Source organism: Rhynchophorus ferrugineus, unplaced genomic scaffold, assembly GCF_030347505.1.
Source record: "Rhynchophorus ferrugineus isolate W39M unplaced genomic scaffold, kcgeb_rfMv2 rfM1, whole genome shotgun sequence".
Taxonomy (NCBI): domain Eukaryota; kingdom Metazoa; phylum Arthropoda; class Insecta; order Coleoptera; family Curculionidae; genus Rhynchophorus; species Rhynchophorus ferrugineus.
This window is the reverse complement of record NW_027472580.1, coordinates 61,973,267-61,998,941: the sequence shown is the minus strand read 5'-3', so window position 1 is coordinate 61,998,941 and position 25,675 is coordinate 61,973,267. Positions and strand designations below refer to the sequence as shown.

The 25,675-nt window shown below is 29.2% G+C and overlaps 1 protein-coding gene and 1 long non-coding RNA gene across 2 annotated transcripts in view; one reads left to right on the top strand and one right to left on the bottom strand.

The window, feature by feature from the left end:
* RapGAP1 (Rap GTPase activating protein 1) overlaps nt 1-25,675 on the bottom strand; it is a 642,055-nt gene that overhangs the window by 600,913 nt on the left and 15,467 nt on the right. Inside the window, exon 3 of the mRNA XM_076398221.1 lies at nt 24,612-24,683. Within this exon, the coding sequence (XP_076254336.1) occupies nt 24,612-24,683 (72 nt within the window). The remainder of the gene's footprint in view (nt 1-24,611; nt 24,684-25,675) is intronic.
* Nucleotides 614-22,767, top strand: LOC143196859 (uncharacterized). Its single transcript, XR_013005869.1, has 2 exons — nt 614-904; nt 21,612-22,767. It is a non-coding gene; the product is annotated as an uncharacterized LOC143196859 (long non-coding RNA).

Genomic DNA, 25,675 nt, shown 5'->3' with positions numbered 1-25,675 from the left:
TTATATGTTACGTGAACTGTACATGTACAGATTTACTTTCATTAACGTTCGTTTTCCAAGTTTGGGTCCAATTACTTTTATTGTCATTTGTCTGTTGTAATTTTCGTATAGCTACTTGATTACTGTCTTCGAGAAATACATATATCAGCAAAAATCCATCATCAGCAAATATAGCCACCGTAATATTTTCCATTTGTGATATATCACATTTGTAGGATAGGTAAAGAATTGTCCCCAATACACTTCCTTGTGGTACGCTGAAGAATATAACTGAAGATACTTTTTACCTTTAGAGGCACACGAAAAAGACTCGAGAAAAGAGTGAGAGATGTGTTATTAATACTATTATTATTAATGTTATATTTTCAATTTCAATTGTCATAAATTTAGCTCAGGAGACTTTTTTATTTTAAAAAGTTTGCCTAATTACAGGAGTTTCCATATAGAAAACGTAGATTTTCCCTGCGCCGACGATTAACGTTTCCGCAGGAGCGCTACCACTGAACTCAGCGTAATTTCCAAACCATCACATTAAACAGACACATGATAGTTACGTTATTAAAATTCCCAGGCGTTAAAAAACGTAAAAAAATATTCAATCCAATTCATATTTAGTTACGATCGGTTCGTTCTAATTTAATTGAATCGTTGGCTAGTTTCAACCAGACCAGAATAGTTTCTGAACTGTTGCATTTTTAATGCCGAAAAGTGGCTCGCTTACGTGGTAGTCGCTACGGCTGAGATATCGAGCGTTTCCACTCACTGTTAGAGTACGGTCATTTCTATCAAATCCGTAGTGGAGTGCGTTTCTGATTTTAGTGGGTCAGTGTTAGCCAGACTGAATAGTCGATTTTTCATAACAATAAAAAAATAAAACAAGTAAAATACTTGTTTTAATTTAACGGTAAGCTGTTTCTCTTGTATATTTATTTAATATAGGATACAGCAGACACTTATATCATAAATTTAATATTAAACTATAACTTATAATGTTCGTCAGTAGTAAACATTATATATTGAAATGGTGAAAAATAAAAACATGTTTTACAATGTAGAAAATATTCGAAATTTGTCAGTTTTATCAAGGTCATTTCTTAGACTTTTGACTTAAAAACTGCAATGATGTCGGAGTGCAATCAATAATGCATGTTGTGTTTACAAAAATCAATAAACAATTGTTTTTGTTTTTCAAATAAAATTATATTCTATACAGTATTTATTATATTTCGGATTATTTTTGTTACGTTGCTGTTATATCACTAAATGGGATTTGGGTCACATTTAAATTCATTTACAAATTGTTGAAATTCAGTCTCACTATGAATACGAAACAAAAACTACTGAATATTTAGTTTTGACAACATCGTATACGCGTTACGCGGTCATTTTTAATCTACCTTCAATATTTAAAATAAAGAAATCATTTAATAAGTTAATAAATACTTTTTAAAAAAAAATATTTTAATATACCAACTTTAATATAATAACTATGGTCAATCAGAAAACAATTCAAAAATAATCAGAAAAATGTCCAAATATTCTTTAACCGCTATTTTTTCCCCTTTTTTCTGGATTCATTCATATACATTTCACACCTGATAAAAGAACATATCTTTTGAAATCTATCCAAGAATCGACATTTTGAATATTTTCATAAAAGCGGTTGGAAAAACTAAAAATGAAAAGCGAAAGAAGGTTTTGATAACTGAAATATATTTTTGCGACCCAATTAGAAAGTTTGAAGTAAATCGTTCCGAGTTTTGAAACATGTGGTCGTATCATTTTGTTATGTTTTGGATAGTATAAGAACTATTTTTATTTTAATGACCAACTCATATTCATCAGTTACATTAGATATTAACTTAGTATATCATGGTCATAGGACCCACCGAAAGCTCCGTATATCTTCAATATTGAAATTATTACAAGTATTTTAAGAATCAAACAGTTTTTACATAAACGCTTCAATGCAACATACTAGTGTACATTAATGGTAAATCTAGGTTCAAAGTCGCGGAAAATTCGTATTAAATTAAAATTATTGATAACTTCTTACGTAGAGACAGGAAGGATTGTTGTGCAAAATATTATCACATTTTTTGATTCAATTGCAAAGATTTACTCGTTTCATTTTTATGTGCTTTTTGCACTTGAACTCAGCATTCAATATCATATCAAAATATTTTGCAATGTTAATGTAAAGAATTATTAATTCACTTGTAGATAATCTAGTTTTTATTACTGGAATTTCGCCGCGTTTAATTTGATTCGTTGTTTCTTGATCCATTATTATTTGGTAAGGCTGTTAGCGGCTGTTTATGATTTATTTGCAATTGTTGCAATGACTTTGTTTGTTGAAATTAAGGTAGCATCATAGGCAAATAAAACTGTCATAAAATTGTTACACTTTGGGAAAATACTACTAAATAAATGAAATAGCACAGAATTTTAGGCTCGCTAATTATTACATTTCTTAATATATTCTATTATATTCTAATATATTCTATTTCTTATTATAATACTGATAATATACTGATATTTAAATTCCTACAAAACATTATACTGCATTTTGGTTGAAGTTGTAATTTCAATGCCAAAACAACGTAATGCATACTTATATCTGTAATAAGCAATTTGATATTTGGGACTTGTGATATTTCGATATATCGACATTTTAAAAAATATCGATTTATCGGAGAAAAAAAATGTTTTGCAACAAGTATAAGAAATATCGATATTTTACAAAAAGAATATCGATATATTCAAGAAAAACTAAAGATAGTGAAATATTAGCCTAAAAAATATATTTTTTTTCTAAATATTTTAAGAATTAGTGATACCTTTAAAATTAAACCAATACCAATTTTACCAATTTTAAAGGTATACGAAAAATTATATTTAATTTATTTTGAAAAAATATCGAAAAATGTCGGCTAAAAAAATATGTATTAAAACATTCCTTTAAACTAACATACTTCGCACATATATAGTTTTGAGCGAATAAAATATGTAATAAGTATTTATTTTTGATCAGCACTACAAATCAACTACAATAAAAATCAATATATTTGTATCGGAAGAGTAAAAGCAGGTTATGACAATACTGATGTATTTTGACAGATGTATTTACCCTAAGGAAATTATGAGTGCATTTATACTGTGCTAATAAAATGTTGATATTTTTAAAATGAGACTCAAAATAACAAACTGTTAAATAAATGTTTAAAAATACTCTGCCACGAATATTCATTGTTTACATAATAATGAATTTTAAAATGAAAAACAATAATTTCAAAGTCGTGCATGGTAATATATTTCTTGTAGCAGAGAGTACTTTATGAGTAGAGATTGTTATGGCAGCAAATTAAATCAAGAAATATTGTATAGAGATCCTATTAAATTGCAAATAGAGTATTTGGAGGAAAAACGTTCTACTACATATAATATTACTTCTTTTTTCTAAAGATTACACCCTCATTAAAATTATATCTGCACAACTGCGATTGAGTCTAAATCCCGCCTACTCTTCTAGGCTTATCTCCTCTTGAGATCATTTGTATGATCTTCATACATACCTCTCCAACAATTCATAGTGCGACAATTTTGAAGAATTCCCTCAATCGTTCAAAACGCTCATCGTGTGACTTTACGAAGGCGCCATCTGCTTTTTGTTGTTGGTTGATTTACTCCTACAGCTCAATCTCCCAAGTGTTTGATATAACGTCGCATATACACGTTTCGATGCAGCAACTTTCAAGTTGTTGGCAATTACTTTTAGTTAAATCATTAATGTTAATGACAAAAAAGGAGAACATTATATTATGGAGAACTTATTCCTAATAGTATTAATGTTCACATGATTTTTTTTATAAATAAAACTATTTTAAACATTAAATTAAATTTATATTATTAATTTTTTATATTATTAGTATGATGATATTTGATCATTCAAAAATGAAAATTAGATCTCACGTCACAAGGAGCAAATAACGAAGTAATTTAGCTAATCATAACCTAAAAGCATTTTTGAAATTATCAGTAGTTATAATCATTATTTATTTTGAATTGCTTTTAGTACGATAGAAGTTGTTTTAATTGACTGTAGGTAGATTAAATGCAATCAAGTTCAATTAAGTTAGAATCTAATAAATAAATTGTTAATAGTACAGCAAAATATGACGACAAATTGTTAAAATAGAATGAAAGGTAAAAGATTATGCACATAATTACTAATTGGAAATTAATATTCATAAAAATACTTTATTGTAAATAATAACCACTTATTACCGTGCATAAAATATTTATACAATTTACATAGTTGTTTTTATCATAAACGCCAACTCACTGTTTGTTATTTCATATTACACCATTACTAAAACATTTGCGTTTTCCACGTAATTAGAAAACATGAACAAGTAAATCTCATCGCTTTGATCTAATTCAATTAATATGCAAATTGATTTTCGTTTGGTATACAAACCTAAGTACTAAGCAACTAAAATGGTTTCTTTCTTTAGTGGGTCAATGCGATCATATTCGACAGTTCATTTTTCTGAGAAAAGGTGAATGAATGGTTAAGTCTGTCGTAATTTTACGTGACAGATCTTGCGTTATTTTGCTCAAATTTAATGAGTTTATTTTACCATCTATTTATTTACTACTATTCATATTTACATAAAAGGAAAACTCAAACAGTCTTTAATCTGTTCTCTCTTACCTAACCAAATATAAAATTGACATTTTGAAATGTATTGACTAACATTTTTATTAACAATTGTTTGAACAGAGTTTATGGGAAATGCTGATACTGTAGAACCGAAAGGAATTATATTTTAATTAATTATTAAACGCTATAGTGCAGCTACAGCTTTATTTATTTATATTATTATGTAAAATGCAAATGTGGGGAGTGGCTAGAGTTAAAATTATCTTAATAGCATTCGATTTTACCCAATTTGTTTCATATAGCAAAATGAAATATATATGTAAAGTGAAAAATCAAATACACATTAAACACGCTAACTAAATATCAGACGTAATTGGGACGTATCAATCGTAATGGGGGTTCGAATTCACTAAGCATGGAAGAAAGATACATTCAAATATGAATTTAAAAAAGTATTAAAAGAATATGGTACTTGATATCATCACTATGGAGTGGTATGAATCTGGATCATTGGGTACCAAGTAGGATTGTGTCAAGAAATTAGGCAAGAAAACGTTAGCGTCAGTTTTTTAAGATACCAGTAATTTTGTTACTAATCTTTCACGAAGATAAAGCTCAAAAAATATGGCTAAAATAAAAGTTTCTAAACATATTATTATCTTTCCGTAATTATTATATTCAGGTATCTATGAATGTTTTCATATTAAATATATCGAGAACATTTTTGAAAAATTGAATTCAAATATTGCATGACACCTATTCCGTGTTTGCGCCGTTTTTTTGCTCTTAAAGTTGGTTATTATTCCACTCTGAAATAATATATCTGCTATAATAGCATTTATATTTGGAATAATAGCATTCTTATAATTTCGGGTATACCAAACAAAACTCTGCAGGATAATCCAGAATGTGATTCTTTACCAAATCTACTAAATCGATGTATGAAAATTTATAGCATATTAATTTTAGATATAATTGATTTCTTGAATTATATAAAATTGAATTAAATAAAAAATGAAATAAAATAAAAAAATATTGAATTTAATAAAAAAAACATAAAAATGAAATAGTTTTCTTTAAAAATAAAACAATAATTAGATTTGAACTAGAAATATTTAAAGGCGACAAAAATAACTAACTTGTTAAACCAAACATAGAACTGCCTCCAAATTTTGGCAGTTTATTATTCATTTAGTCCATATATATGAAACAAACATTTCAAATATTTTCGTAGAACCTTGAACACCTCCACAACTAATTTAATACACTAATAAGGCAACATAAATAATGATCTTCTGGAAGAAATTAATGATCTTGCGTTACATTTTTAAGCATGCATTTTAGGTATTTAGGAAGTTTATTTTGTTGTATATATTCATATGTAAAGATTGTATTCCTTTATACTTCAAAATGTTTTTACGAAAATAATACATATTTAATGCATAATATATTTCATATCGAATTCTGTTATTTTTACATTTAATTATTACTGTTATAAAATAACCAGCAATATGTTCACTTCATTTTTTACGTAAGTATTTTAACAGTTCAATTAAACAGTCCCTGGCCTACCATAGTAAAACACATTTTTTTGGCAAAATTAGTTTTTGTTATTCAACATAATTTCCTTCAAGGGTGATTCACTCATTATAGCGACACTCTAGTTTTCGATACCATTTTTGTAGTACGATATGTCCTTTGCTTCAAAATAGGCCTCAGTTTTGACGATCACCTCTTCATTCGACGAAAATTTCTTCCCAGCGAGCATTCTTTTGAGATTTGAGAACAGGAAAAAGTCGCTGTCCCCCAGATCTGGAGAATACGGTGAATGAGGCAGCAATTCGGAGCCCAATTCATGGATTTTTGCTATCGTTTTCACTGACTTGTGACACAGTGCATTGTCTTGATGAAGCAGTACTTTTTTCATTCAAATGCGGCTGTTTTCGTCAATTTCGTCCTTCAAACGTAATAGTCGCTGTTGATGTTCCTTCCTTTTTCAAAGTAGTCACTGAAAATTATTCCATGCGCATCCCAAAATACAGACGCCATAACCTTGCCAGCCGACCGTCGCGTTTTCCCACGCTTTGGAGCGGGTTCATCGTGTGCATTCCACTCGGATGACTGTCGATTGGACTTCGGAGTGAAATGGGACTTCAGAGTAGACTGCGGGTTTATTACGCTTCATCTTCAAACACTTCTCCGAATCATTAACTCGTCGATGTTTTAGGTCAAAAGTGAGCTCGCGCGGCACTTACTTTGCACAGAGCTTTCTCATACCCAAATATTCCTGAATGATATGATATAAACGTTCAGTTGACATCTTTAGAGTGTCTGCTATTTCATTCAGTTTCAATTTACGGCCATTCAAACAATTTTGTTGAAGTTTTTGCTTCAACTGTATTTTTCCCTTGAAAAAGCAATATTTTATTACAATAACATTTTTTTACAATAACAAAAGTTACTTCACTCAAAATGCTATAACTCACAAACTAATGATCCGACAGCTGTCAAATTTATTCACGCATCTTTTGAGGGGTAGGGCTAACTAAAAAATATATGGATTTAATTCTAATAACGACATCTATATGTCAGGCCAGGGACTTTTCAAATGACAATTTATTTTTTATATTTCAATTAAACAGACGTATATGATAGAAACATCTGTAAAATTATAACATTTTTCACCCAATTTTATTGTTGCAATACATTTCCAATATTATAACCTTATTAAAGCATTATTCTATCTATATATCACAATACTGAAAATGATAAACATAGGGATGATACCTGAGGATATCTAGAATTGCATTTTCTATGCACAAGATGCCCTGATAGCCACGTGTCAACTTCTTTCTATTATACATTAAGAGATCTATTATTATTATTATTATAAATAAAAATATGGTGATATAAATACACATGGCGACTTCAATATATAGATAAAGCGACTTAGATAATTAGAATATGAATGCAAGCAATCATTACTTCATTCACAATTATAATAAACTGAATAAAATAAAACTTTCACTATATTCTTGCATAGTAATGAAGTCTAATTGGAATCCTTTTGGCGCATGAAAAAATACTTTATATCAGAAAATGACACCGAGAACCTGTTAAACCATGAAATAATCAAATGATTACAAAGCCCAGATAAATATGAAATAAGGTAATTTCGATTATTTGGTAATACCAGAAGGAATACCGTTAACCAAAAACTATTGGAAAAGACTGTAATAGCTCTTGAACAGAGAAGACATTGATGACAGAGACACAGCAAGGGTCTGAAGGCAGAAGGATATTCTTCTTCAAATTAAAAAAGTAAAATGTTTACTTTAATGATTACATTTTTTTAATTTTTTAATTTTACCGCAAAAAGCTACCAAGTTTTGCTACTAGGTCCAATATTCATAGCTAAAATTATTTTAAAATACCTAAAAGACAGTTTCAACAACACAACTCAACTACGTTATCTACTTTTGTTCCAAAAGGATGCCATAAAATTTTGTCAAATATTTATAATATTAAAGTACCATAACATTCTCTTTTTATGATGCGAAGCTACGATAAATGTTTTATCATCAGAAAATGTAAATATAATACATGTCATATGCATCAGAATGTCTTATTTTCACATTAAACACCAGTGTTAATAACATTCCTCTCCAACCGTCAACTAGATTTTAATTTGATTAATCAAGTTTACAAAATCGTCATTATTCGCACTGAAAATTTGAAGTGACAGTCTACGAAATGCTCTTAACAAATATTAACAAAATAACAGTGATATCTGTTCAAAGAGGATTTAAAGAACAGCGTTTAAATATTGTCAACATTCTTTGTCATATTCGAACTTCAATCGCAACTTCACAGCTTTTAAAACATTCAAATCAACAATTTCTACCATTATTAGGTATCTTACATCAGCATAAAAATACTAACATAGAATTTCGTTACCTAATCACGTTAATAAAACCACGTTACGTACTCCAAATCTTCAGGCATTTTGAATCTCATTATCACTACTATTTTTCTTATGTTATCTCTGCGAATTATCTATATAACACTTTAACGCAGTTTAAAAGTTTTCAAAATAGTTTTAACTTAACTATGTAATGAGTTATTATAATCAATGCATTTGTGAATTAAACAACTAAATGAAAATTGTTTTCAGAGATAATAAAATCAGTTATTAGAATCAGGCAAAGAAATAAGAAAACTATAACTATAACTTTATTTAAACTAACTTATTACATACAAAACAAATACGTTTACAGAAACTTTTATATGCGTAAAGTGCATCATTTTCATCAAAAGTTTACCAATATTTCTATTCGTTTTTGTTTATATATAAGAAAGTATAACATTTTAAAAACCAATAAAAAAACGTATGTTTATAACCCGTGCCATTATTATAGGAAGTAATTTCAAGCAACAGATATTAATTAAAATAATAAATATTTTTATGTTAATTTTAAACTATAAAAACTTAAATATTTAGTCGGTTTAAATAAAAAATATGACCATATATCTGACTATTTCAATTTATTCTACAACCTTATAATATAGGAAGCTATATTTTCCATTTATATTTATAAATTCAATAGCGGAAAATAGACGAAAATAAAAAGCACAGTATTTATTTGACACATATTAGGAAAAATCCATTATGCGTTTTTGATGTGCATTTAATGCGATCTGCGTAGGTAGCCTTACATCATCGACATATCGATACGGGAATATTACGTTAAAACCTCGAGATAAAAATAAACAGTGCTATTACCCTGTACTTGTTTTATTATACCTTGCCAAGTTCATTTTTATTATGTAAAGGTAGCAACTAATCTACAAATGACTAAATTATCTGTATTTAACAACTTAGTATTTTACTTTGATTATTTATTAGATGTAGTAAATCCTGCACTTATATTGTATATTATTACTTGTATATTGTAAATTATTTTGCAGCTAGTTTGTTTGTCTATAAATATATTTGGTATAACGACATATAGTTGTAATAATTGTAGACAAGCTGTATTTTTATTTGGCAGCTACAAATTATTTATTGAATATGAAATTAATTTTTATCAAGCCGGCTTGGTTGGCGCTGTCCTAACAAAAGCTCCTACTTTTGCGATAGTCGCAGGTTCGAATCCTGCTGGGGCATGGTCGTACATTTATGTTTGTGATTGTTTAACATTTGTGATTGTCCTTAGGCAAGAGTGCAAAATCTGACAAGGAAAATGATCCAAGTCACGCCAGTAACCAGGCTGGGAAAGACCGGATGTCTTTTGGGATGATTTCTAATGATGATTCTTGGGTAAAAGGAGACTTTAAAATATAAAAAAATTATATGAAATAAAATTAATAAAGAACTTGGAATAAAGAATAATACATGGGTAGATTTGGGTCACTTACTTGAAGTTGATAAGTGTATAATTAGATAGTGCAGACGTTTAAGTAATTAGAAAAATTTACAGTTTTTTCTATATTGTAGCCCAATTACTTTTGAACTTTCTTGTTGCTTTCCATGACGAATAATCTGTAATCTCAGCTGGTGTTAGATTTCGTTTTGGATCAACCCTTTTATTTATTTTTGTTTTCTTCAGTCCTTAATTTTTCTTTTTCCTGTAGCTTTGCGCAGTATCTAATGGCGGAAAGTTATTTTGTCGTTTTTAAAATAATTTCTATTTAATGTATAGAAATATTTTAATTTTTGAAACAGTTTTCTTTATAGCAAAAAGCTCCTTCCAAAGGAAAAGAAAGAAAAATACAGAGTTATACTAATTGATATAATGATTAATGATAATATAATACAGTAATGATAATTGATCGATCGACATTTATTTGTTCTTCCACAATGCTGTACAAATTTTAACAGCTTAAATGAAGATTATCTAAGCAAAGCCGTCTAAGTTAGTATTGTTAATAACTTACTAGTTTTTAAAATATTTTTGGTCATACGGTACAATCTGAAAAATCTCTGCATTTTTTGGGTACGGAATAATCGGACACTTAATTTCTTAAAAATTGATTTTTCGACTTGTTTTACTTTGTGTTAAAATGTCTAAATATATTAATACATGTACACATTTTTAGGAGAACAAAACTGTCAATTTATATTTTAGATCATTATGTCATACTTTGTCAATCATTAATGAACTTTGCCAATTAACAGTAGATCAATTAATATAGAATATAAGTATGGCTACTAAAAATCCATAAAAACTTATTTTTACATAAATCTAAAATATATATAAATGGCCTTGACATTATCCAGCAGTATGTTATTTTGTGTTCCAATACGATATGCGCTTATCAGGCTCATTGACACAATTTTGATGTTTGCCTATTACTATTTATATAGGACGTTTTAATTTGTTGCTCTATATGTCGGTAATTATGCAACATTAAAAATATCTAACAATTAAGTAATTGAACAATAAATGTTGAATTGTCGGACTCTTTTACTAACTGACGCATTTTATTACCTTTAGTTTAAATAATTACCGTTCATATAATAACATATTATGAAAACTTAAAACCCAGTTTAATTTATTTCAATTAATATTCATTAATTACAGCTATCTGCTCTTCTTAGTTATACAATATTCATAATAAAGATTAATGGGTTCAAATATCAATAAAAAACCAAATTCTGGTTTACAAAGCATCTAACCCTATATGGTGAGTCTTAGGAATACAAGGTAAGATACAGCATTTAATCATATGTAGGATATTGGAAAGGTTGGCAATCCAAAATACAGCGAAATTCTATTAACGTTCCGTAGCTTGTTTTAGAGTATGAGTAGCAGCTAAAATGGATATACCATAATTATAATACAATGTTTATTTTACATTTAAATAGGAAATTGTAGGAGTTGCCATTCAAATCATTAATTTGTGTTAATTGTAGTAACATAACCAAACAAAAAATTAAGCACGAAACAATATAAACTTACTTTATTATTAAAATTCTCTTAATTACGGTAGTTCTAAAATGGTTTAATGCATATGTATTATCTCTTAGACTAGAATAGAATAAAAATAATAGAGTTTAAATAATCATTGATCGTTGTACTATATTTACAAAATGTTAAAGAGCACTAAGTGAAAGCTAAAATTGTAATATCAAGTACAATATTTATTAAATGGCAAAAATATTTACGTATAGTGAAAGTATCTCAAACCCTGAATCTACAAGGGGTATTCTATGTAAAAAAGGAAAACAACATAAATGTTTAAGTTAAATTCATGTGAATCAAATCTTATTAATAATTAATAAAAGTAATATAAAGATAATTAATAAATAATTAATTATTATTGAAAATAGAATTAGATGAATTGGTGCTGTATGATAAAATGTAGGTTCTATATAATAATAAAACTTATTTTAATAACCAACTATTTTTACATTTTTTCTACTTTTACATTATACAAGGTGGCTATGAAGAGACTTGTCTAAAATTCATCTCTGAGTGAACATAGTAAAAGTGATGTCACATTCATAAGTAATAGTTTTAAAAGAATATTTTTTACAAACATACATAGTTTTGAATGTTATATTTAATCAATGCTCTAACAAAAACCAAAATTATTTTCTAATTATTGTGACAATAATTCACTGCTTTTGCGAAAAGTTTCATACAATTTGATATCATATTGAATTAATGTTTGGTCCTGCATACATTGTCGATCCCAGACTAACCATTTAAATAAATATATAAAAAACAGATATATGAAAAATCCTTCCATATGGATTAGATTATATTAGATTATGAATTATCCGTTATCTATAAATTAGTGGTACCCACCCAGTGTAGTTTCTATAAATTCTTTGTAATAGCGTTAAACACCGTTTATCTGCAACCCATTAACTGTAATGAACTTTTTGGAGAGATTATTATCTAGAGGCTCATTGTGAAGGATATTTCCATGTTTTTCATATGGTTACCTTCAAATTGAACCAAAAATTAAAATTAGCCAGCCGTCAATATAGCAACAAACCCTCTGGGCCCTCTAATCCAGCACATTTTATTTTGATATAAAGATTAGTACAAGCATTTTACTTTCCTACATAGACATATGTCGATCTATACCCCTCTGAGATGTACTGATAGGTTTCTACTGAAAGGTGATCCCATCAGTTTTACTCTGAATGCTTGCCCAACATTGTCTAACACATCCTATCATATAACACACGAATGCAGCAGGTACTTTCATCATTGGCATCGATAGTAGTCTTAAGTAGTCTTCATTAAAAAATCTAGACATTCAAGAGAATAATAAAGTAATACTATTTTAAGCAACGCGTTGCATTTGCATTATATTGATCTTTAATGCTGGTATAAAGTTTCCCATCTTTAATTCTTAACATCTTCTACTGCGAAGTACGTTACATAAAACCATATATTATACTAATGAAAAAATTGCTGTTGGGTAAACAGACTAATCAAAAGTTCAAAATAGAGCTGAACTGTTCCTGTAGCTTGGTACTAGGTGTACTTGACTACCGCTACAGTATATCACAGGAGGAAATTAAAATTCTTCAATTTAAAAACTTCTATATTTCGAATAATTGATTTAGATTCAACCCTAACTTTTTTTGTGGATTTTTTTGTGATATTTGAGTTATTAGAAATATAATTTCTTACAGCTGCTTTATATACTTCAGAATAACTACGGGTACGTTTCCTAACAGCTTCTGTATATACTTCAGGATGGTTTTCAGAATATTTTAAAATAACTTGTGTACAATCAATTATGTGTGTCAATTAAGCAAGTCTTTCTGAGTTGAACAAACGTAAAAATACATGAACTTATAGTAAAGTTGGTACCTTAAAAATCTGTTTTAGACAGGTTCAAAATCATTTTTTAGTATATATTTTTTATTACTTTGCTGATTGTTATCTAAAACGGATTTTTAACGTACCAAAGGAATATTATGTTGTGTCAATTCATTTCAAACATAGTACGGAGCATCGACAATGGCACGAAACACTTTATTTTGGAACCGTTGCATGATGGATATAGTCTAATATATCCATCATACTAACGGTATACAGAATGCCAGCGGTTCCCCATAGTTGGATTCCATATGACCAAATAGGCTTGAATATAGATTTAGACAATAATATCTTATTATCTAATGATAACTTGGATTCTCGCCCGATAAGCCAATACATTTGGTAGAGTTTAAGTCCAAGTTGTTTCCGTTTGGCGAGTATGTCCTTCCAAGATAATCGTCTATCCAGGTGTATACCAAGATATTTAGCATCCTCTGCTTGCGGGAGTTGACAATTACTGATATAGACTAGTGGACATGTTCTTCTACGCAGCGTAAAAGTTATATGACTGCATTTTGTTTCGTTGGCATTTATACGCTATCTTTTCAGTCACATTTGTATTTGATTTAGGTGTGTTTGTAGATTAATTGATGCTGCATCTTCATGAGTGGCTAAGACTGCCGTGTCGCCTGCGCATATTGGTGTTGGTACAGTGGTTATTTTTGTTGTCGGTAGATCGGCTGTGTGCAGAAGATATAGTACTGGGCCCAGTACACTACCTTGCGGAACTGAATATATTGCATTTAATTCGGTATGCTCCTCACCTTGTTTTACTGTAAAATAACTATCTGTATTTTAACCTGCAATCCCGAATGCCCTACATTATCACTTGAGATATGTCTAGGAAAGTAGTCGAAATCCCAATTCATTTTGTTAACAAGTCTATGCACTTGATCAATTTTTCCATGTTAATTGCGAAACACAAAATGGGGTTCTGTAATGATCTTTCATTTTTATATTAAACAATTGAGTCTCTGTATGTACAGTTTCTCAAAAGCTTTTGAGGTTATCGATAATAAACCTATACGCCGGTAGGAAGTGACATCTTCTGGTGTTTTCCCTGGTTTGAGAATCATTATTTGAGCTACTTTCCAGATGGTAGGAAAATAAATAGTTCGTAATATAGCATTAAATATGAACGTTAGTAATTTTAACCCCTTCTCTGATAGTTCCTGTAAAATTTTTCCGGTTATTAGATCATATCTAGGTGCTTTTTTACATTTAATCTCTTGGATTATTATTTGTTGAGCTTTTTTGACGGGAAATTTTTTATGTTACCACATCTATTTTAAATGGCGAATTTAGGAAGGTAGTAATTTTATTTATATCATCTTGAGATTGCTCAGACGGGATAATGTTATATCGATATGTATATTTAATTCGAATATGTTTATATTGTAGGTATATAAGCATTGTTTATTAATCCATCTAAATACCGACTATAAAAAGCTCTAGAAGCATTACCAACCAACCAGTTTTTCAACCTACAACGTTTAAATATACTACAGAAGTCTGAATTCTATACATTTCTACGCAGTTCTCAGTATTAGTTTTTTTAAAAAAATGTTTTACATATCTTTTGTCAGCGTCTGATTATGTGGCGTAAGAACTTCGTATTTTTAGACTATCTATTTTGGTGTCTCATAATTAAAAAATATTCCTGTTGTGTCGAGTCCCAAGAATAAATTCATTATATTTTAAGCAATAATTAACATACTCTTCGAAATGTTATTAATTAATCAAAGAGTGCTAATTAAACATCATTATAAAACAAGTTTATTATTAAATGACAGAATTAATCAACATAAATGAATTAAACTTAAAACGATATTAAGTACATTTTATTAAATTTTATTGCTATATTTTCTTCACAGAGAGATAATATTACCTTGTTTTCAGTTAAAATGTTTTGCCATTGTATTACAGAACAATTGTGGTAGTACATTGTATTGTACTTCCAACGAGTATAATGTTTCCCATCCACCCACTGTTATGTGATAACCTAGTTTAGTTTTCCCTTGACATTGCATCTAACACTCCCGCATAACGTATCAAACGAAACAAGGCCTAGTTTACATTAAATTTATGTATGCTATTTATTAAAATCTTGTTATAAATAGGTTTAATGTACTCCTTATACTTAAGTAAAATAATTTCCCTATAGACAAAGGCCTGGTGAGAAAAATATCAGCAACAAAATCAGGTTGTACTATTGGTTGGATTTATATTATATCCTTTACTAATTTTTTACTATTAATTATTAATGACAATTAATCCCAAACATTGGACTTCTTCTATTCTTCTTCTTCTACTTAATATGTTAGGTCACTGATGCTGAACAAAGCCGGCTTGGTAGCGCAGTGGTAAAGGTAACCGGACGGTCCTCCTACTGTTGCGATAGCCGCGGATTCGAATCCTGCTGGGGCATGGTCGTAAATTTATGTTTATGATTGTTTAATATTTATGATTGTCCTAGGCAAGAGTGTAAAATCCGACAAGGAAAATGATCACTGTCACGCCAGGATCCAGGCTGGGTAAGACCGGATGTCTTCTGGGATGATTTTCTAATTTGATCACTAGCCAGTTGGTAGACTTAATGCCGAGGACCGTAGTTCGGAACCTACGTTAAATAGTAGGTCCAGTCTAGATAAATCCATAGTTGGTAAAAGAAGACTTTAAAATATGTAATGTAAAAAAATAACGCAAAATAAATTAAAAGGGAAATATAAAACAATTTATTAAAGAAATAAAACAAAATATTACTCTTAGAACCAGAGTAACTTCGCGCTGTGTTATAATAATTATTTTATTGAAGAATAATTGTAAAAATATTATTAATTGAAAGTATGATTCATAGCTAGTCTTTAATTTCTGCAGCGCTTAAACGTTACATCCAAGAGATAATTTTTTCAGCTATTTTCTGACCAATTATATTATTATAGTAAATATAATTAATATATATATAAAAGACAATTAGAAGACTAATTAGAATTAAAAGAAAGAACAAGTATATATATAAAAGTATTGTTTAACCATGATGCATCATAATAAATAAAGGTTTTAAGAAATAGTTTAAGAAATTTTGCAATAGATTACCGAAATTTGTTGATTTACTAATATCTAAGTGCACTCTCGACACTGCATATGGATTTTCTAGGATGTTCTCCAGCTATACAAAATATGTATTATTCAAATATCACCAGTTATGTTAATTATAACATATTTCTAAAAAGGCGTGTGTTATAATCAGCTAAATTAAAATGACACCCGAAGTATACAGAACAAATTGTATAAGAAAATACTTCAATTGGTGAAAATCATGGTATATAACAATAAAAATAGAATAGAAAGAATAATTTGGTTTGTCACCATTTACTTGTAATTTAAATTTACTTGGAACATTATGATATTACGATGAAATGAAAGACAATTAACATAACAAATTAATTATTAATTAATTTTTTAACACAAACTGTTATATTACTATATATTACTAAGTAATTTTTTCTATTTTCATCTATTTTTTGTAATTTCCAATTAATAGAAGGAAAACCCTTTTTTTAATTCCTTTGATTTTTATTAGCTCTTTCAATTCGATGTTTACATTATAAATAATGTCGATATGTTTTATATTCAAAAATTTATAAAGGTGTAAATTATAATTTTATGTTATTTCTAATGCCTATGTGTATTAGAATTTGCAATAGTATTTCGGTATTCGTATTTGGTTCTTAAAAGTACTTTTAATATCTTGACGATGTTTCAACAGAATCGCATTTGCTACCTTGAGGTTTTCTTCCTTCGTATTTTTCTCCTTTCGTAACATTAAAAAATATTTAAATTTTATTAAACTGAAACTAGTTGCATTATACTATACTATATAATGTCTAAGTGCTAGATCCATAGGTCGTATAATAATTTTGGTTAAGAGCCAAAAAACGAGCATTAACTCCAACGCTGACGATGATCAATGGCGGAAGTGCATGTCTGTTTTGCTTGAGGAGATTTTCCATACCTTTTTATATTGCGGGCGTTCAGGTTTTCGACAAAATGTTAAATACGCGCAAGATTTATTGACTATTTCTATTTATAAGAAAACATTAACAATAAGGCAGGTGACTGAATGTAAAAGTATAAAAAACTAAAATACGAAAATGGAATATTTAATATTTTATATATTTATTATATTTTATTCTTAACGTGTTTTTCTCATATTATATTTATTCTGGCATAATTACATTTGTTAATTAAATTATTCTATACAATAAGTTACTAACATGTTGTCTAATATATGTTGATATGTATCTCCGTCTATCTAAATCGAAATTATAGTTAGATCTAATGACTTCTCTGTAACACTACAAAAAACAATTACAAATATAAACTAATCAATTATATGCTATTTCATATCTACAAAATTGTTATTAACTTCTGCAAAGCTGAAGAGACTTGAAATTGAAAAGCATACAAGTCCTATTTAGGGATTAAATTATTAATTATTAATTTGATTAGTTGATACATACAGATCGGCAAAAATTATAATTTAGTTCTGAATCTCTGTGTCTATTTACTCTACATATAGTAATTCGATTTTATAATTGATCTGTCTAAAACATTTTTGAAAATTATACTTGTAACTATTCTGAGACACTTTGTTACATTTATTACGCGCTTATATGTGTATTTTTTTCACATTACAGGTTTTAACAGAATTACTTTAATTTGAACTAGCACGTTAGTTAGTTTGGCTTAGACTATTCCTTTCCTAACACTAAGGTCGAGTTACTTTACAACGAAGGTTTAAGTAAAATATTGGATTAAACAGAGAGAATCAGATTGAGATAAGGTGAAAACAAACTTCAAACACTTAATAAGTCTATTTTTAGGATCAAAGTTAAATATTTTCCAGTGATTACATCAAAATAAAGTAATAACTAACAAGTTGTACACCAAATTCAACCAAAACAATGGATATCATTCAGCTCAAACTCTGAAAAATACAATTAACTTTATATACAATGATGACAAGCGAGCTGTTAACTGTTAAACTAATTAGGAGAATCGTTTATATAATAAAATAGTTTATTTAAAATGAAATTAATAAAATGTTTTCGGCCTCCTGTTTAGATGATTCAACAGGTTGTCAGCAAAATTGAATGATCGGAACAAATAGTAACACAGCTGAGCAAAATCTCGAAAATACAATTGGTGCAAGTATTGTAGTACTTCTCATTTGTTTATTTCCCATAATTTTCTAAGCTTAAGATTGTTATAATAGATTCGTATTCTACATATCGTAATTCGATTTAATTCATTAAAATTTTAAATAATTAAAGCTTTAAGGTGTTTACCCTTAGTTGATAAGATGTTTTAAATCAGAACTGTCCAAATCATGGCCGGCGGCTTGACTTAATGCCGCCGGACGAATCTTTTTATTTTCTTTATTTAAATAAATCTTTGTAGAGAGAATATTGTAATTTGATATATTTTTGTAATCCCAAATGATTTGATGAGAAAATTATTTTCTCTTTTGGGAACAAGTTTTTATCTCTATTGAGAAGCGGAAGTTAAGTGAAGAAAACCGTGCTTTCAATGAGATATGGAAATTAGACTATTTTATCTCCAACAATAACAATGCAATTCAGTGTTTGATTTGTATGCAAGTTTTGTTTTTAAGTGAAGAATATGATGTTAAACGACACTATACTTCTTTACATGAAGAAAAATATAAAAAACATATTGGTGAAGCAAAAAAAGTTACAAGCATGTTTCTAAAGTAAACACAGAAAACGAATAAAGTTTGGCTGTGTTATATCAAGTCTCATTACAATTAGCTGTCAATTAATGATAAATTAGTCAATTAATAATTTGTATACGTTGCATTTCGAAAGATTTTACAATCACGGAGGAAATGCTGAATTTAGTGTCATTACATGAAACAACTAAAGGCAGTGCTATTTGCAGTTAACAAAACTGTTAGGGAGTGCGGAGGATTTTATAAATGTTCTTCTATTGTCACTGATAGGGCAAAAGCTATGACAGGAAGAGTGACAGGATAGGTGGGACATTAAAAACAAAATAACATTAATTGCCCGTTATTCCACTATATCATTTCATCAAGAAGCCTTATGTGAAAAATCCTTGCGTCAATTGAATATTAGGAAAGTTGTTGTTCAGAAATCAGATGAATAAATGCTGGACTGGACAAAAAACAGCATTTTTTGCTTTAAGACAAAAAATACCTTTATTTCTAAAAAATTAAATAACATCTGACACTTCCGAAATATCTCAGTTCCTGGCTAATCTTGCATTCTTAACTGATATGACGCAATACTTGAACGAATTGAATTTAAAGTTGCAAGGCAAAATACATAATATAGCCAGTTCTAGGGCCATGTGAATGAATTTCTGCAAATTGAAATTCAAGCAAACTGAAATTCTTTAAAACGTCTCTAGAACACAATGATTTTTCTTTTTTTCCAAGTTGTAAAGAACATTATTTAAAACAATTGCACGGCTGGATAACGTCACGTACCTAGGTCTCCACTTTGACCGACGATTCCGTTGACATTCCCAAAACCAGAAAGCAATCCAGAAAGGTTCGGAGATAGCAAACCTGCTATCTTCTCTGATCTGTACTTCTAGCAGACTTCCCATCTCCATCAAGTGCTTATTTTACAAGATGTTAATTCGGTCCGTACTCCTCTACGGATCTAATGTCTACTTCAAGTTTGTTGCACCCAACCAGGTGAAACGGCTTCAAGTTTTCCAAAATAAGCTCCTTAGGATAATCTTAAACACTCCATGGTTTGTCAGAAATAATCAAATTCATGGGGAAACTGACACTTCAGAAATCAAGCACTTCATATCTCAATCATTCCACAATCAACAACTCAGCTCAAGATCTAATGAAAACGCGCTTATTCGCGAGCTGGTCGACATGCTGGGAGCTTAGCATCGCGTCACCGTTAACCTCCCCCTTTTCCAGACTGAAACGACCTCATTCGTCGCTGTAGTCATAACTTTTGCCTCCATACGACAGTATCTAGTCGTGTGTTAACTCAAGTTCGTGAATCAATAGAATCCTCGTGCCCAAAAACGGCTGCCCGATCAGCAGGTGCCATATCCCCAAATTTAATGCAGTAGCAGTAGCGATCCACAAGGGTCAATTGTGAGGCGGTTTCGGTTTAATGTATTAGTAAGCCCAGAGGCAGTTGATTTTAGGCCAGAACAAAAAAAACATTATTTAGAGATGCAAAATTTATGAAATTTGAGCAGCGATTCGCAGATTTTTAAAAAATTGAGGGTGATATAGCACTCTTCGCTCATCCATTAACGATCGCAGTTGAAAGTGTGAAAATTGATCATCAACCGCTCGATTCGATTTTATAAGAGCAAAATAGAAGCAGGCAATGCATTTTTTAAGCTCCTTGTTGAACGTTTCCCTAAAACTGACGAATTTTTACCTAAAAATGGGTTCAATGATGGGCAGTACCTATATTTCTGAAAGTGTATATTCAATAATGAAGTTTATGCAATATAGGTCCTCATTGCTTTCATTAATCATGCACTGCGTCTACCAACTACCAATATTGACGTTGATGTTGACAGAACTGTAAACAATAAATTAAAGAAAAAGTAATACAATAATAAAATAATGATATTATATCTGAATTTTGTTTTTACAAATATTTTGCGGCCCCCCAATAAATTTAGTATTTTTTATTGGCTCTAGACCCTATATAGTTTGGACAGCACTGTTTTAAATACTGTATTTTTATGGTTCACCGAAATGTTGTTAATTATATTAGTCGTTTCTTGCTTCAAATCAAAATCAATCATTTTAAAATGCGGCTAATTTTTAAAGAACGTTCGATACTATCTTCGTATTATAAATAAATAATGGGATAAAACTAATAAAAAAGTATTCAGCACAAAACCCGATATGTTTTACAAAATATAAATTATTGTTATTTCCTCTTTAGCTAAATAAAATGTATTGAAAAATATAACTAGGACGATTTACCTCGTCCCTCATCACTACGATTTAATTGACACGTCTAAAATATATATAAAATAAATCATTCATGTTCTTTCAGGTTAAACAATGACGTCACCAGCCCTCACCAATGGCAGTAGCCAAAAGGAAAACTCTACGGGTAGCCGAACAGCTACCGTCTCACCATCTAGAACAACAATGCAGCAACATCAAGTGCAACAAACTGAAGGCTCGACGCCACCGATCAAGGCCATGAGGAGAGTATTTCGACTAGTAAATTTACTAATGCAGCAACATTGTTAAATGAAGAAATGTCATCCAACACGTACAATTAAATTATTTAGGAAATAACTTCTGCAATTTCTCTGAAAAGCTAATTATGTTTCCATAAAATGTAAGGAAATCTAGTTAGAAATGTTTAATATTATAGGGTTAACTATAGTAAATTAGTTTAATAGTAACACTACAACTTTACCAGTAGTTCAATTAACATAAGTCAATTTTGTTGTTAATTCTGCTTACGAAACCGTCGAAGATAAATGGAAGTACAAAAAATAACCGTTATTATAACCACCAGTTACACAGATTATAAAACCACATGAACCATTGTTTTTAAAAATTAGATAATATACATATATTATAAACGCCATACTCATAAAAATATTTTCAATGATATAACATTTCAGTGTGATTATCAACAATCAATTAATAACAAAACATAATAATTTATATAAACAATAAAGCATATCAAATCCTAATATTTAACTCTATGAAGTACCAATATCAAAGCCATAACACATACTTCCAACTAGAAACATTCTCCTATTTTTGATGAAACAAAATATTGAAATTATAAAATACATTTTAAGTATATTTTAAGAACACATAACTATTGTTAAGAATGGTAAAAATTCTAATATATTTTTATCTTAATAAATTTAACAATTTAACTATTATCACTTTGACAATATGATAAATATGTAGGGTATTCCAGTTTTGTTCAGATTCAAAGATTGTGTGGATCTAGTCTGTAGCTATTTAGCAAAACAATCTTGCAATATTGTAAGAGTGTGTTTTCAAATAAATGTTAATCTATTATTAATCTAGTATAGTATATATATTACTGTTATTTATAGATACATATAGTTTAATCTTTCATTTTTTATATTGTCGATTTCTAGAGATATATCATTGTTAACTATATTATATGAGTTTCATATTTTGGTAGCAAAATATATACGATGTATTACCCTGTTGTATTGTTTTTAATTTAAAAATCCAGAAAAACATTATCAAAGACACTAAATAAAAATTGGTTAGTTAGTATACTACATTATTTGTATTTAAAATAAATCAAATTATACATATTATTCTTACATTAGATATTAGGCACTTGCATGTTTTCTGACAGTTTTTACATTATAAAAAAAATTATTGAGAAAACGGATACAATGCTTAATCGATACGATACGATTAACCAATATATTTTCCAATATTTTCTAAAAATGTTCCTTTTGTTCTGGCACCATGGCGATACTGTGACGAAAAAACGTTGTTGATTTAGCAATGATCCATTTATCGAACAATTTCCGGAAGTGCTATATCTGGTAAATATGCTGGTTGCGGCAAAACTTCCCATTCAAGCCTGTCAAGTTCACAGCTCTTGAAACGTGTTGCCAAGAATTGTCATACAAGAGGGTAACAATTATTACTCACTATTGCTGGTATTTCTTGCAACAACACGTCGTTAAATTTATTCAAATGACGTCTGAAATCATCTGCAATAACAATTTTATTCAGCGTTCACAGCTCGTAATGTATTACACCTTGTTAATCCCACCATGTGCACAGCAAGACTTAATGACCATGAAAATGCCGCTTCCGTGTTGATGTAGATGGCTCTCCTGGACTAATCTGTGACTATTTGCGCTTAAGATTGTTACAGTAGACCTGCTTTTTATTGCAAATCACAATACATTATAGAAAAATAGTTCCTTTTGTCTAATAAGTAAGGAACCGAGATGTTGAAACGGTTTAAAATGGAATTTTCAGTTAATTCGTGAAGTAGCCATTTTTCCTCCTTTAAATCGTTCCCATCATATATAAACATATTTAAATTATTAATTCATTAACTGCTATGTTATCTGAAACTTTTGAGGATTTGGGCAGGGTTTTAGTCCATTAACTGTTGCTATTAATTGTCTTTAAACTTTGTTGGGCCCCTAGACAATTATTAGCCATTGACAATCAAAATCACTACTTTTAAATATACAGTGAATAACTCATTAATACTAAAAACCTTTATTTAATGCAAAAGAAGAGAAATGTCAAAGCCATCTAATTTGACGGTTAAATTGGCGGTTATTTACGTTGGAACTAATACTTAAGTACAATCAACACTCAATAATTACATGGAAAGCATCAATATTGTTTATGGAGAGTCGTCAAATACAACGCGTCAAACCTCAAAACATTTAACTAGTATTTTATAAGTGGCTTAAACTTGAAGAAACTTTTGTTTTTTTGAGAACAATGGATTAAAAATAATTTGGTGTGTTTGTTAAAGATTATTATGTGATGGTGAAAATACGTTCGAAAGCATATAAGAATCTATATAAGTTTAGTTTAGTTAATTTAGTATAATTATAACTTAACAAGCAAATTTAGATATGCAAGTTACTATCGAAATAGTTGTCGCGTTTACTGCTCCAACCATCACCAATCGATCACGTCAAACATTCAGAGAATAGTCTTAAGTTTTTCAAGCAAAATTAAAAAAAAAGGTTTTTTTATAGATATGTGACAATGAGTGAAACATGATTACAGTACTACATAGGTCGTAAATTTAGGACAGAAAAAGGTGAAAACAGTCTAAAGAAACCAAAAATAAACCGTTTTTTATACTGCTAAAAAAATACTTTTTTTAAATTATTTCATTCATAGTTATAAAAAAGATTTATTGTGTGCTATTTTATTTTTATCAACAAGATTACTATCAACAAAATTCTAAAACAGCTAATACAGTCAATCAGCAGATCTATGATGTAATTGACAAATGTAAAATTTTACGACTGAAAATTTACAATTTATAATGACTTACCTATTATGATGACAATAATGTTCAAGAGGACTTTCAAGAGATCCACATGAACTGGGCCTTGATGAACCAGGACTAAAAAATATAAATAAAATCCTTAAAACATTATCAATTTAATATATATACAAGGGATGGACAAAATTATCATTTTGTCTATCCGCTCTATAACACAGTCAATTTTGTTTGAACTATTTTGTTTGTCTATTCAAAGTTTTTTTTAGTAATGCATCATGGATATTTGTGACGTCGAAACATTATTATATTACCACATCAACTCTGAGTTCTAGTTCAGTTTGGCTTTGCTATATGAGGTAATTATTCATGCTATTAAATAATAATAAGTCTCTATAACTTTATTGAAAATATTTTAGGGGTTTGCTGCCGCGCTAAATATTAGTGTGAGTACCGTGAATGACTTACAAAATGAAGAATAATACCTTAGATTCATCCAAGAAAACCCGTCTACATACAAAGTGGGTAACGAATCTTAACCATCTTGATATTGACTCTATTCGAGGCCAAATATACGAAATGTATAAGAACAGCAAGTACAAAAACTATTTTATCGATATAAACATAATTTAATAAAATTATTTTAAAGAAAATTGTCTGTCTGAAAAGTATACATAAAAGAATTAGGGACATGCAGCTTTTCGAGGGGTGTAAGGCATCCTTTCATGCACTTACAGGGTATACGATTTTAATGGTGTAAGGATATCCCTTGGAAAGGTTTAATGAAACTTCCAGACATTATCTTAAAAAGAATTCAATTTTTATAGGCATAAAATAAGACCAAGGAATATAAACTATTTGAATTTATGTATCTTGATAAATCTTGAATATTTTAAAATGGTTCATTTTGGCACTATTAGCAAGACAGTATCAAAAAAGTGTAAAGACAACAAAAATTGATGGAGAAAGGTAAAAGTTACAATAGCATTTCGATTAGGTGTTGTTGATCATTATATTTATTAATAATTAATTGCAGATATATTTCTGGTCGAGAGGGATATTCCATCAAAAACTGTTTGGATATGTGGAAGGAAGCATTGTCAACCATAACACCT